We start from the raw sequence: 14797 nt of genomic DNA on the forward strand, positions 1-14797 counted from the left end.
TCTTTGTGCATAAATTCATTCATTTCTTTTGTAACCCTTTCTGTCTGTTGTTTTTCTTCTTCTATCTGTTTATCGTGCAGTAGCTGCTGCTCTTTCTCTTTTCTCCAAAAAGCCTCCTGTTTCTGCCGGATGCGGTGCCGTAACTCCTCATCATCAGTGTCAGAGGACTCAGAGCCTCTGTCGCTCCGCTCATCTTCACTGTCTCCGGATCCATAACCGCCCAGGCCACCGAGTCCAGTGAGGGAAGCCAGTGCACTGGACTGTGCCAGCTGTTTTGCAGGAGCTTTCGCTGCTTTACGATGTGTGTCTTTGGCTATGTAATAAATTTCTTCATCTGTGACATCCAGAAGAATTTCAGTCAAAAGCATCTTTGTCAGCAACATCATTTGATACTCTTTTTCTTCTTCCGTCATCTCTGGCTCACTCTGCTCTTCTTGAACTGGAGATGGACTTCTGGTGACTTTTCCACTGCTCACAGCCTCAGTGTTTTCAGGGTCTTCATCTTCCTCATCGCTGTCAAATTTACTTCTCTGAGGTAAACGAGGGCCATCACCTCCATCAGCATCTTCTGTGGCCTTCTTTTCTTTTTTCGATAACTGTGAACGTTGCTGTTCCATCCTTTCTTTTTCTAATTTCTTTTGCTTTTCACGTTCCATTTTTTCAAGACCTTCACGAATCCAAGCTGGAAGAGTCCTGCGTTTTACTGCATCAATTTGTGGAGGCTCCTGCTTCACAGGAAGTGCAATAGGTGACCGCTGCCGATCCCTGAATGATGATGGCCTTTCTCTTCGGTTCTGGGGAGGTGCTGGAGGTCCTGGAGGTCCTGGTTGCCAATAAGGAGGATGAAATCCACCTTGCAGTGGACCAAAAGCAGCCCCATGCTGATAGTCAAACTGGTTCACTGGCCCCACTGCAAAATTATCGGGTGGTCCACCAAAGTTGTGATTGTTCTGGTTAAATATATGCCTGTTGTCAGGGGCAAATTCCCCACTGTCCTGACTGTTGCTGTCTTCAGAAGGAGGTACAATGTCCACTGGGCCTGGTGTTGGTGGCATCCATGGCTGATCTGGAGGGGGGTGTGGGGGCTGCTGATGCATTCCCCATTCTGGTTGCCACATCCTATTAAAGTTTGAATCTCCTTGAAAATTCCCATGATTGTTAGGACCAGATTCCATTGTAGACATCTCTTGTCCATTGGGCATCATTCCTGGAGGTTGTTCCACTATGCTTTGCTGTCCTGAAGCCTCTCTCTGGGCAATCCAAGCTTGAGCCAATGCAGCCCAGTCAATCTGACTTGGATCCTGCTGGTGCTGGAATGACTGCATCCATTGTTGCTGGTTCAAGGGCCACTGTTGCCAAGGCTGTCCTCCTTGATCCCACATCTTTTCTTTAAAAATATATTGATTTTCTATCTTCTGTTTAAAATTCAGGTTGATTCAGACTACAGCGTGAAAGCATAACAGCAAGAAGATTTATACCCTGCCCTCGTTCAGGAACACTGCCGTCGCCACCGTTCTTCCAGTACGGCTCCAACCCTTTCGATGCTTCTACTTCCAGCATTCAATTTCCATTAAAAACACTCTCACTTTTCTGATAGTCAGTAAATTTTGACTTCTTTAGATTTCCAAATATAGTCACTAGGTTAATTCTGAATAATGGAGTCTGTCTTTTTCACAATGCCATATGGATTCAATATTCATGTTTTCAGTATTTCCTAATACGTTACCTCCTAAGCATTTATGAAGATGTTGCAAATTGAATTTAATTAAAAACAGATGGATCCTCTTTTGAGCCACTTCTTTATCAATTAACAATATACAGCTGTCTCATTAGCACAGTGTCAGAGAAGAGAAAGACCATCTATGCTAATTTCCTTCCTTTCACAGATGAAGAAATGGAGGATCAGAGATATTAATGTGACTTTCTGAAGTCATACAGCAAGAGAGTTAACCAGACTGCACTTTGAGTGAGGAGATGTGTGCTCTCTCCCCAGTTCTGTTTCTACAGGTTGGGCTGCAATCCTCCTAGCCATGTGTCTGCAGGGACCTCAAGGTTGTGTGTCTGCTGGAAGGTTCTCTAATCATCTTGGCCGCAATGCTCACATGACATAAAGTCCATTCACTTCTTGCTGGTTTCCTCTTCTTCCTCAATGCAATTTTTTCAAGATCATGTATATTATTTTCTGTTTAATTAAATGAGTAAAAGGCCAGCACAGAGACATAAAAGGTCAGAGTCTTTACCCTGCAAAGTTTTTTGTACTTGTGATTGAGCCCAGAACCTTTGCACTGTGTTGCATCCCTTGTCCTTTAATTTTTTTTTTTTTTTAATTTTGAGACAGGTTTCTCTCTAAATTGCTTATTTCCCAATTTAGGTTGGACTCAAAATTGTGGTCTTTCTGAGTAAGTTTCCTCGAGTGCTGGGATTACAGGCCTTTGTCTCCATGCCCAGCTTTCCCCTGCCATCTTAAATATGAGAAGATGGAGGCTTAGGAGGTTGGAGTTATTTGCCCCAAATCACAGAGGGTGACAAATCAGAAACTGGAACTTTGCTGCTCTGCAGCCTTCTCATGGAATGTTCCCACCACAGCCTTCAGCACAGCTGAGCATGCACAACTACTATGTTTAGTGAACAGTGGGTGGAAGTAGCATTTAGAGAAACAGGGAGGAGGACATTCAAGAATGATTTGAAAATATACTAATTAATTTTGTGTGAAGAGGATCCAATGCTTCTAAAATTATGTCATGGGCCAGAGATAACAATGCTCCCTGGATTGCTTGGAAGATGAAAAGCAGAGGTTTGTATTGGCAGAGTCTTCTCTACAAAAAAAGAAAGATGTCCTTTTTTGGGTGCAAAGCCTGAATGGATTGTTGTTTGTTGTGTTTCCATAGGAATTTGAGACAGTGAGGGCACATTGGATTTCACTCGCATATTATTTCTCAGCTTATTTTGCTGATAAACATCATTTCCAGACCTCCAGCATTCTGCCTTTAGGGGACATGAGTAAGGTCAAAGGTGATTTTGTTCACTGAAGCATTAGAAGGGTTGTTGCTTCATGTCAGCTGCCTCCTTTTAATGTTTTCATTTTAAAAAATCAAAACTCAGGTGGGTTTTTTGTTTTTTTTTTATAAAAGGAGGTAGTATAAGGGACAACCCCTCCCTCCATCCTTCTTGTAGATGGGAGCTTTCTTTCCCTCAATAAATATATTCTGTTCATAAAAAACAGGTAGTATTGTTTGTGAATCACAATGTCTTGTGATAGTAAAATTGAACACAATATTTTTATAAGGTTAAAAAATAACATTTCTTAGGAACTTCTCTGCATTAATGACTCAGACATTTTGGAGCTTTCTAATACCTAGTTAATGGCCAGTTTGGAAGTACAATTTGTATTTTCTAGTTTTTTCTTTTTTAAACCAGGAATTGACCTCAGGGCCTTGCATTTGCCAGGTGTTGCTGTGCTGTTGAACTATACTCCTGGATTCTAACTGTGGTGATTTTAATCTAAATTGAGTATCAGTTCCACCACTTGTGGTAGGGGGAGTGTGAAGGGCTGAATTGTGTTCCCCTAAAATTCACTTGTTGAAGTCTTAAACCACAGTACTGCAGAATGTGTTGCATTTGGAATCTTGGCCTTAATTAGGTTAAAATGAGGGTTGAGGGTGAGCCCTTATCTAATATGCCTAATGTTTTTATATGAAAAAGAGATTAAGACACAGACACATACAAGGGAAGGCCATAGGAGACAGGGAGGAGGTGACATTTTTACAAGTTGAGGAGGGAGGCCTTAAAAGGAGCCAAGTCCTTCATCTAATAATTCTAGCCTCCAGGACTGTGAAATAATCAATGTATTTGTTTAAGCCCTCCAGTTTGTGGTACTTTGTTCAGGCAGTGCTAGAAAAATAATACCTCAAAGAAGTCTTTCCCATGATAATTTCAAGTTTGAGTTCAGCTTGGGCAACTTAGCAATTTAGAGAATCACTGTCTCAAAATATAAGGTTTGGACCAGCTATCCCCTTACTGAGAATTTTCCCTAGAGGAACTGAAAATATCATATCATAGAGATATATGCATACCTATGTCTATAGCAGCACAATTTGTGATAGCCAAATCTTGGAAACAACCAAGATGCCCATCACCTGAGGAATAGATAAAAAAGATGTGGTATTTTTATACAATGGAGTATTACTCAGTTATAAAGAATGATAAACTCGAAGCATTTATATTTAAATGGATGCCACTTGAAGACATACTCATAATTGAAATAAACCAGACCCACACGTGTAAATATCATATAGTCTCCCTAATGTAAGAACTCAAAAGAAGAAATACAAATAGAAAGGTGTGACACAATTAAAAGGAAAGCAAGAACTTAAGGATTAAACAATTAAGAGAGGGAAAGGAGAAAAACTAGGAAACATGACAGGGGCAAAACCATGCACTTATACACAAAAGATGGGTAAGGCAATGATCCTGAGAAACATAAGCAGATTTTTGAAAATAGCAGTTAATTGGTAGGATTCTCACCCTCACTAACTATGCATGCTGATACCTGTGAACCAAGCAACTGCTTTGAAGATAGCAATGTGTAATAGAAGGATCACACTTGGAATGCCTGTCATTCTGGTCTTCTAAATACAAATTGCTTGTCATGTTGTATCAATTACTGCTATACTGTCTCTCAAGTAAATATTTTTTTTAAAAGGGTAATAAATGAAAACAAGAGACAAGGAAAAAGTCATGGGATTGTCCTGCTACAATGCTATATATGGTTAGATTTCTAAATTTCTGTGTAAAAATATGTAATTGTTTATTTCATTTAAAATTTTTTTAAATTTATTTTTTCTTCATGTTCTGTAGGGATTTAAAGTTTAACATATCAATATGTGATGGAAAATACCTGTTCTGTGTTATGTCTAAGATGTTTGATATTCAGATAGATAGTGAAGTTAAGCTCAACTGCCTATGTTTTTAGGGTAATAATATCATTAAGCTTCTCTTCTGTAGGGTTAACAGACCCAAAATTAGAGAAAAAGAAGGGCTGCAAGGACAACCAAAATTTTGACCCTAGCCTTTCAAGGTCAGTGAGGACTGAGGACATAAGAGAACCCGTACTGTAACATTCTGTAACCCAGTTGTGTCCCACATTTTCTGATCAAGGAGATTATGGGGCCACACAGGAAAGTGATTGACAATGTAGAGTGTGCCTAAGGAGAGTCACATGGAGAGAAAGCATTCTCTCAGGCTTTCACAGAAAGCAAATTGGTCAAGCAATGGCCACAACTCATCCACATGACTGACACTGACAAAGAATCTACAAAGTGCGGTACCTGGTTTCAGGGTAAATCCTGAGAGGGTTTGACTGACCTTGTCAGATACAAACGTTACATTTCTTGTTATATAGATCTTGCTTTATCTTGGTCTTAATCTTCCAGCAGAAATGTATAACAATAAGATATGAAAAGTAAAGCCATATTAATATATTGAGCTGTGAAAAACTCAAGTCAACAACTTCTGACATTGCCAGTCCTATGGATAGCCCACTACTATTATGGACTACTGGTCTATATTGGATTATTTTGCTGAATTCATGCACCTACAATATTTCAGTGGCAATGGAATACCCATCTCTGACAAAACCAAACAAAAAACAGGGGATACAAATGAGGGACCATTTTGTATCTGTATTTTCAAAATAGGATAGATATACAGCTACTTTCTCTTAATTCAATGAGAAGAAAGATTTTTACTAGTAGTGTTTGGACAGGATATCATGTCTGCATCTTGTATGATGAATTACAACTATGAGGACAATAATATGCAATGTATTAATCATTGAAATTGTCCTATTAATTGATTTTATGACTGTCTCATTGATATTTGTTTCTCAACAAAATTAATAAAAAAAGAAAGATCATGTAAAAAAAGAAATAAAAGGTTTGGGGATGAGGACCAGTGTTAATGCCCTGCATTCAATCCCCCTGCAAAATTAAAAATAACCCAAAGAACAAAAAATAAAACAAAAACCTGTATATCTCTATATTGGCAAAATACCTGTCATGATCTTCTATGAAAGAGAAATGTTTTTGTTTATTTTAATTTTGAGACATGGTCTTTCTATGTTCTTGCTTTCTTCTAACTTGCTAAGTAATCCAGTTGTCCTTGAACTCATGATTATTTTGCCTCAGCTCCCTTGGTAGTGAGAGTACAAGTGTACACCATCATGCCTTGCTAAGGAATGGTTTGTTTTTGCTCATATCTTTTGAGTTTCAACCCATGGTCTGTTGGACCTATTGCTTTTGGGCTTGAGGTGAGGCAGCACATCATGGTGAGGGTTCATGGCACAGGAAGCTGTTCATACCATGACCAGGAATGGAAGAGAGGAAGAGACCATCATTCCACAGTGTACTTTGAGGGCATGCTCCCTGTGATATGAAGACTTCCCACTAGGCCTGGCCTCTTTAAAATTTCATCAACACCAATGGCACCATGCTGAATGTAGGGACTGGGAGCCCCATAGATAGAGAAAAAACAGAAGTTGACCCCTTGACAAAAGTACAAGGAAAAATAGGAAGCTGAATGCTAGCTAAAAGAGAAAATAAGTAACCAGAGCTAAATAGGCTAGGAGGACAGGGCACAGGGTCCAACTAAAAGAAGAAATGGGGATTCACCATAGCAACTTGCAGGCACTCAGGACACAGACAGCCTTGGGCCAATGAACAGGGTTGCAGTGAACAATGGACCAATAACAATAAAAGGGAGAAAAAAGTGTTAAGAAAAAAAGCAAAAAAGCAGGAGAGTGCTGTTTAAGCTATGGACATTCAGTCTGGGTCTCATCCTCCACATGAGAAACTTTCATTCTGATTTTCTGAAATTTATTCTCACTTTGCACAATCTTCATGACTCTGTTCTTTTATTTCTATCCAGGTTTGAATACACTGGCCTTTGCAAGACCGTCCATGTCTAAGAGATAGCAAGTAACTGCCCTCTTGGGTAAATCTTTTTTGGTCCCTGGTAATCCTGCTCTTTACAGAGAGTCCCTGGACTTTGGATGGAATAGTAGTGAGGATTGTACCCAAGACCTTCTCACTGAGCTACATCCCCAGCCCCCTTTTTAGTCTGAAACTCATCTCAGTAAGTCACTAAATTGCTCAAATTGGCCTTGAATGTGTGCTCTGTTTGCCTTAGCTTTTTGGTCTTGACATTTTGTTATTTAACAAATCTTCCAGCAGATTCCAGTGGAGAGCCACACTTGGAAACCACTGAATTAGATCATCTCTGAGATTTCTGCTCATTCTAGAATTCTGTGTTTCTAAAGAAGAATGGACATCCAAGAAAGAGGTTATAGCACTGAAAAAATTGAATAATGGAATATGATTATCTCCCTCACACCATGATTCAGTCCTAATTTTATTTTTTGCTTATGTACAATTTACTTTTTCAGGATATTTTTATTTATTATTACATGCTTGTAGTACATAATGATCACATTCCTTGTGGGGAGTTGCTACATGTACATATCACATCTTAGTTCTTTTTTTAAATTCCACCTTACATCTCCTGGTCCTCTTCCCATATGCAAAAGATTTATATTGCTATTTTCTACTACCAATCTTTTATTTTTATTTTGGGTTTCTCATATAACAGAAACCCCATGATATGTAGCTTTATGTCTAAGCTTGTATGTCTTAATTTATTTCACTTAATATTATGATCTTAAGGTAGATCTATTTTCCTACAAATGTGACAAGGTTGCCCTTCTTTATGGGAGTATATATCAGTCTGTGTTTACTAGAAAAAACAGATTTAATGCAAGATGTGCAAATATGTAAGAATTTACAATTGACTTACAGTCTAGCTGCCCACAGAATCAGGTGTGGAATACTGTTAAAGGTCTGTCTGTGCACTGGGGAAACAAAGGGTCCAGCTGAAGACCTGGAGCTCAGTGTACTATCTGTACCAGGAGGCTGAAGGGTCTGCTTTGGAAGGCTGAAGGATTGTGCCAGAGATTTAAGAGTGTGCTGGAAGCCAGGAGATGACACCCAAGGTGAGGGTGAAAACTTGGGCTCTTCTGAAGAAACAGAAACAGCTTTCCTTCTTCACTTCCCTTTTATATCATTCTGGAGATAGTGCTACCTAGAATGGGTCTTCCACCCAGAACTATGCTGAACTAATTCAGTTGAGCATTTCTTTTTCTTTTTCTTTATGTATTTAGTACAGGGTCTACAGGGTCCACAGGGTCTCAACATACAGAGCAGACTCCTAGTGATCCTTCCTGTTTTTTATCCTCCCAAGCACTGGGATTACAGGCATGTGCCACCATGCCCAGTCTCATTCATCATCTCAGCACACACTGGGGGTGGGGCTGGCATGGCAGGCTGGGGTTTGAACCCCCAGCCCTTGTGTCTGCCTAAGCAGGTGCTTAAATCCACTGAGCTATCTAGCTGGCCCTCTAAGTTGGGCATTTTTTACTCAAGTTGATGCAGTGAATCAGTTATTACAAACTAATACTCTATTATAAATAAATATTAGAGTATGTTTAGTAGCTTATTCCTTTCTGCTGGTGGACACCACAGAGGAAGCATTGTCAGTCTCTCTTCCAACTGTAGTCATGTTTAAGTCAGAGTCTCCCAAGGAGCCCGAACAGCTGCGGAAGCTCTTCATCGGAGGACTGAGCTTTGAAACAACTGATGAGAGTCTGAGGAGCCATTTTGAGCAATGAGGAACACTCACAGACTGCGTGATAATGAGAGACCCGAACACCAAGCATTCCAGGGGCTTTGGGTTTGTTGCTTGTGCCACCGTGGAAGAGGTGGATGCAGCCATGAATGCAAGGCCACACAAAGTGGATGGAAGAGTAGTGGAACCAAAGAGATCTGTCTCAAGAGAAGATTCTCAAAGATCAGGTGTCCACTTAACAAAGTTCTTTGTTGGTGGCACTAAAGATGATACTGAAGAACATAACCTATGAGATCATTTTGAACAATATGGAAAAATCAAAGTGACTGAAATTATGACAGACTGAGGCAATAGAAAGAAGAGGGGCTTTGCTTTTTTTTTTTTTCTTTTTTACAGAACCGGAGATAAAACTCAAAAACACCAGCCTGCCAGGGAAGTAATTATCCAAACGAGCCATCTCCCAGCTCCAGGGACTTTGCTTTTGTAACCTTTGATAACCATGATTCTGTGGATAAGATTATCATTGAAAAATACCACACTGTGAATGGCCACAACTGTGAAGTGAAGAAACCCCTGTCAAAGCAGCAGATGGCTATGCTTCATCTAGCCAGAGAGGTTGAAGTAGTTTTGGAAATTTTGGTAGTGGTTGTGGAGGTGGTTTGGTGGCAATGACAGTTTTGGTCACAGAGGAAACTTCAGTGGTTGAGGTAGCTCTGGTGGCAGCCATGGTGGGGGTCGATAGGATGGCAGTGGAGATGGATACAATGGATTTGGTAATGATGGTGGTTATGGAGGAGGCAGCCCTGGTTGCTCTGGAGGAAGCAGAGGCAATGGAAGTGGTAAACAGTGTTATGGAAACCAGCCCATTGGCTATGGTGGGAGTGGCAGCTGTTATAGCTATAACAATGGAAGAGGTAGAGGCGTCTTTGGCAGTGGTAGTGGAAGCAATTATGGAGGTGGTAGAAGCTATAATGAATTTGGCAATTACAACAGTCAGTCTTCAGATTTTGGACCCACAGAGGGAGGAAACTTTGGAGGTAGAAGCTCTGGGCCCTAGGGTGGTGGATGCCAATATTTTACCAAACCATGAAATCAGGATGACTATAGTGGCTCCAGCAGCAGCAGCAGCAGCAGTAGCTATAGCAGTGGCAGAATGTTTTAAACACTTCCAGGAAACAAAGCTTAGCAGGATAGGATAGTCAAAGAAGTGACAGGGAAGATACAGGTTACAACAGATTTATGAACTCAGCAAAGCACAGTGGTAGCAGGGCCCAGGTGCTACAAAGAAGACATGTTTTAGACAATACTCATGCATATGGGCAAAAAATTCAAGGATTGTATTTATGACTAATTGTATAATAGGTTATTTTAGCTTCTGTTCTGTGGAAAGTGTGAACCATTCCAACAAAGGGTTTTAATGTAGACCTTTTCTTGTACCCATGCTGTTGATTGCTAAATGCAATAGTCTAATCATGACTCTGAATAAATGTGTCTTTTTAAAAAAAATCACACAAAAATCACATTTCCTTTATCCATTCTTATGTTAATAAACAGTGCAAGGGCCAGGGAAATAGCTCAGAAGCACAGCCTGCCAAGCAAGAACAAGTTCCTGAGTTCAATTTCTGGTTAAAAAAATAATCCCCAGAGGATTATAATTTTCACTGTATATTATGTTCACTTTTACTTTCTTTATTAGATTGATTCCTAATTATTTCATTTTTTTGAATGTTATTGTGAAAGGTGTGGTTTCCTTAATTTCTCTCTCAGTGTGTTTGTTGTTTGTGTGCAGGAATACTATTGATTTTTAAGTGTTAACTATGTATCCAGCTATGCTATTGAATTTGATTATTAAATCTAGAAGTCTTTGGGTGGAGTTTTTAGGGTCTTTGTAGAGTTTCATGTTATCTGCAAATAATAATAATTTCACTTCTTCTTTTCCAATTCTTATTCCTTTATTTCTCTCTCTTATCTAATTGTTCTGGCTAGTATTAAAACTAGCCAGAACTGTATTGAAAAAGAGTGTGGACAGTAGACAACAAACAGGATTTCAGAAAATAGAAAGGTATTTCTTGCTTGTGGATATGAAGAACCAACAGTGTGAAAATGACCATATTCCCAAAATTGTTTTATAAAGATTCAATGCAGGGGCTGGGGAGATAGCTTGAGGGGCTGGGGAGATGGCTCAGTGGAATAAGCACTTGCCTGGCAAGTGCAAGGGCCTGAGTTCAATCACTGGTTCTGAAAAAAAAATAAGATTCAATGCAATCACAATTAAAGTAATATTAGTATACTTTACAGATATAGGGAAAACATTCCTAAAATTAATCTGGAACCAGAAGAGATCTAGAGTAGCAAAGGCAATCCTCACCAACAAAGGCAAAGCAGGGGACATTACAATCCTGACTTGAAATTATACTATAAAGCTACTGTTACAAAATGAACATGATAGTGGCAAAAACATACCTGATGACCAGTGGAACAGATTAGAAGATGCAGACACAACTACAAACACACTCAGCCACCTTATCTTTGACAAAAGGGTGAAACATTTTCATTGAAAGATAAATTGTCTCTTTAATAAATGGTGATAGAAGCACTAACTTTCCACATGATGAAGATTAAAATTAGACCCATGTCTATCACCATGCACTATATCTTTGAATATTAGAACAGAAAAACTATATCTACTGGAGAATAAAGTAGATAGAAATCATGAAGACAGGTATAGGTAGAGAGTTCATGAACAAAAACCAAATTGCATGGGAAATACTCCAACAAATCAATAGCTGCGATCTCATCTTACTGAAATGTTTTTGCTCATCAAAAGAAATGATCAACAGTAAAGAAAAAAATCTATAACTGGTAAAAATTATAGCTGACTGTCATTCAGGCAAAGAGCATCAAGAACATATAAAGAATTAAAATGATCATGCCCCCAAAATTAAAAAACCCAATCCCAAATTTGGCATCTGAGATAAATACACACTTCTCAGATGAAGAAATACAAATGGTAAATAAATATATGAAAAACAACCCAACATCCTTGGTCATTTGAGAAATGCAAATTAAAACAACACTGAGATTTCATCTCACCCAAGAAAGAATGGCTATCATCAAGAAGTCAGCCAATAACAAATGCTGAGGGGAAAATGGAACCCTTTTCTACTGTTGATGGGAGTTCAGATTGGTACAACTACTATGGAAATCAGTGTGAGATTCCTTAAAAAACTAGGATTAGAGATCCCATTCAATTGAGCTCTTCCTTTCTTGGGTATTTTTTCCAGAAAAACTGAAAACTTCATACCACAGTGATATATGTGCATATATGTTTATAGCAGTGCAATTTGTCATAGCTAAATCTTGGAAACAACTCAAATGCACATCAGCTGAGGAATAGATAAAAATGTCTTTTATATAATGGTATAATAGTATTATTCAGCTATAAAGAACCATAAATTCAAGGCTTTTATAGGTAAATGGCTGCAACTACAGACTATACGCATAAGTGAAATAGAGTACTCTTGGTACTCTATACCAAGAGTAAATAAAATCCAAAAGGTACAATAGCTTCTGTGAAACTAAAAAGAACTGCTCAAATGGAAGGAACAACTTGGGTGAGGAAAAGGAGAACAAAAAAGAAGCAAGGAAAAAAAATAAATGTACATATAAAGGATAGCTGATTTCTAGTAAATGTTACTGATTTGTCAGTAACCGTTAATGGTTAAAAGTTTTTTAAACCAATTTTGCATGCTTTTATCTGGTAATCTGAATAACTAATTTGAAGACAATGATATGTAATATAACAACAATTGTTAAAATTTCTATCATCTTGTTTAGTGAAATTCTGTATTGTTTCTATTTTTTTATTCTCTTAAAAATGACTAAAAAATGTGAAATATAGCTATATACCAAAGAAAATATTTTTGATATATCAAAGAAAACAACAATGACAAAATCCCAAAACAAGCCCATGTAGGCCAATTCCAAGATTTAGTTGTTGTGAATTATACAACTGTATACATGCATATGCATGTAATATGATGCCTTAGCTCTTTCAAGAAGATACTTAGGAGGAAAACAACTGGCTCAAATGAAATTTTTTGCTTTAGTGTTTTGAGGAATCTCCATATTGATTTCAAAGTGGTTATACCAGTTTACTTTTCCACTAAGAATGAACCACCACCCTCTCATCAGCATTCATTTCTTATTACCTGATTTCCTAATGACAGTCATTCTTCCTGGAATGAGATGGTATCTCAGTGTTTTTTTTTTGTTTGTTTTTTGTTTTTTGTTTTTTGTTTTTTGTTTTTTGTTGTTGTTGTTTTTTGGATAGAGGATTTCACTATGTAGGTCAAGTTGGCCTTGAACTCATTAGAGAGCCCAGGCTGGCCTTCAGCTCCCAATGATCCTTTTGTCTCAGCCTCCCAAGTTCTGTAATTACAGGCATGCCCCACAATGCCTAGCTCTCAGTGTTATTTAAATTTGCATTTCTCTAATGGCTAGAGACACTGAACATTTTTCATGTCATGTATTTATTGGCCTTTTGTACTTTTTGTGAGAAATATCTGTTCATTTCAGTTGACTTTAGGATTGGTTCTTTTACTTTGGGGACCAAATTTTTTGAGTTCTTTATATATTCTAGATAATAGTCTTCTGTCTGATGAATAACTGCAAAATATTTTGTTCCCATTTTATGCTTATTTTCTCATTCTATTGGTTGTTTCCTTTGCTGTTAAGGTTTTTAATTTGATGTGATTCCATTGTTGATTTTTGGTGTTATCTCTTATGTAATTGTAGTTCTATTCAGACAGTCTTTGCCTACACTTACATATTGCAGGGTTTTACTTATTTTATCTTTCAGCAGATTTTTTCCTGCTTTAATATTTAATCTTTTATTCATTTTGATTTTAGTTTAGTGCAAGGTGAGAAATACAGATCTAGAGTCAATGTTCAGCATGTGGATATTGAGTTTTCCTAGCACCAGTTGTTAAAGAGACTATCTTTCCTCCAGCATAAGTTCTGGCCCCTTCTCAAAAATGTGAGTTTTTTTTTTCCAGTCAGCAGGGAAGATGGTGGATATTCAGACAGAGTGCACCTACCAGAAGCAGCTGACTATCTTCCAAAACAAGAAGAGGGAACTTCTGGGAGAAACTGGCAAAGAGAAGCTCCCTGGGTACTACAAGAACATTAGTCGGGGCTTCAAGACCACCAAAGAGGCCATCAAGGGCACCTATATTGATAAGACATGTCCCTTTACCAGTAATGTCTCCATTTGGGGGCTGATCCTGTCTGTCATGGTGACCAAGATGAAGATGAAGAGGACCATTCTCATCCGCCAGGACTATCTCCACTACATCTGCAAATGCAATCGCTTTGAGAAGCGCCACAAGACCATGTCGGTGCACCTGTCCCTCTGCTTCAGGGACATCCAGATCGGTGACTTCGTCACTGTGGGCGAGGAAAGGCCCCTGAGCAAGACAGTGCGCTTCAACGTGCTTAAGGTCATCAAGGCCGCCGGCACCAAGGAGCAATTCCAGAAGTTCTAACTTCACCTGGCCACACTCCAAAAGGAATAAAGTTATTCTGACTCTTGAAAAAAAAAACTGAGGTAGTTAAATGTCCCTAGAAGTATTTTTTTTTAAATATAAAAGCTTAATAGCCTAAGTTGTTTGATAATAACAATAAGCTTGTCTTCTGGATGGTTAACAACCTAAGTTTGCAGACCAAAATTAGAGAAAAAGGAGGGCTGCAAGGAAAGCCATCAAGGTCAATTAAGACTCAGGACATATGAGAACTTGTACTGTAACGTCATGTAACTCGGTAGTGTCCCAAATTTTCTGATCAAGAAGATTATGGGGCCAAAGAGGAAAGTGATTGATGATGTAGAGTGTGCCTAAGGAGAGTCACATGGATAGAAAACATTCTCTCATGCTTTCATAGAGAGCACATTGGCCAAGCAATGGCTGTGACTCATCCACATGAGTGGATCTCAGGATAAATCCTGACGGGATTTCACTGACCTTATCAGACCCAAAAGCTACAACTCTTGTTGCATAGGTCCTGCTTTACCTTGGTCTTAACCATCCAGTAGAAAAGTATAAAAATGAAGTATAAGATGTAA

General features: G+C 38.7%; 2 protein-coding genes across 2 annotated transcripts in view; one reads left to right on the forward strand and one right to left on the reverse strand.

The window, feature by feature from the left end:
* Positions 1-1405, reverse strand: part of LOC101588750 (arginine/serine-rich protein PNISR) — a 2405-nt gene extending 1000 nt beyond the window's left edge. Inside the window, exon 1 of the mRNA XM_004633118.2 lies at positions 1-1405. Within this exon, the coding sequence (XP_004633175.1) occupies positions 1-1382 (1382 nt within the window). The 5' untranslated portion in view covers positions 1383-1405.
* Positions 1406-13745: 12340 nt separating this feature from the next.
* On the forward strand, positions 13746-14222 carry LOC101561515 (40S ribosomal protein S11-like). The gene has a single exon (XM_012515153.1). It carries the CDS (start codon positions 13746-13748, stop codon positions 14220-14222), a length of 477 nt encoding a protein of 158 aa, XP_012370607.1.
* Positions 14223-14797: the final 575 nt, after the last annotated feature.

Source organism: Octodon degus, unplaced genomic scaffold (assembly GCF_000260255.1).
Source record: "Octodon degus isolate 3935 unplaced genomic scaffold, OctDeg1.0 scaffold00051, whole genome shotgun sequence".
NCBI classification, from domain to species: Eukaryota; Metazoa; Chordata; class Mammalia; order Rodentia; family Octodontidae; genus Octodon; species Octodon degus.

Excerpts from the sequence above, each read along its gene's own strand:
- LOC101561515 (XM_012515153.1), top strand. The coding sequence starts at position 13,746 with ATGGTGGATATTCAGACAGAGTGCACCTACCAGAAGCAGCTGACTATC.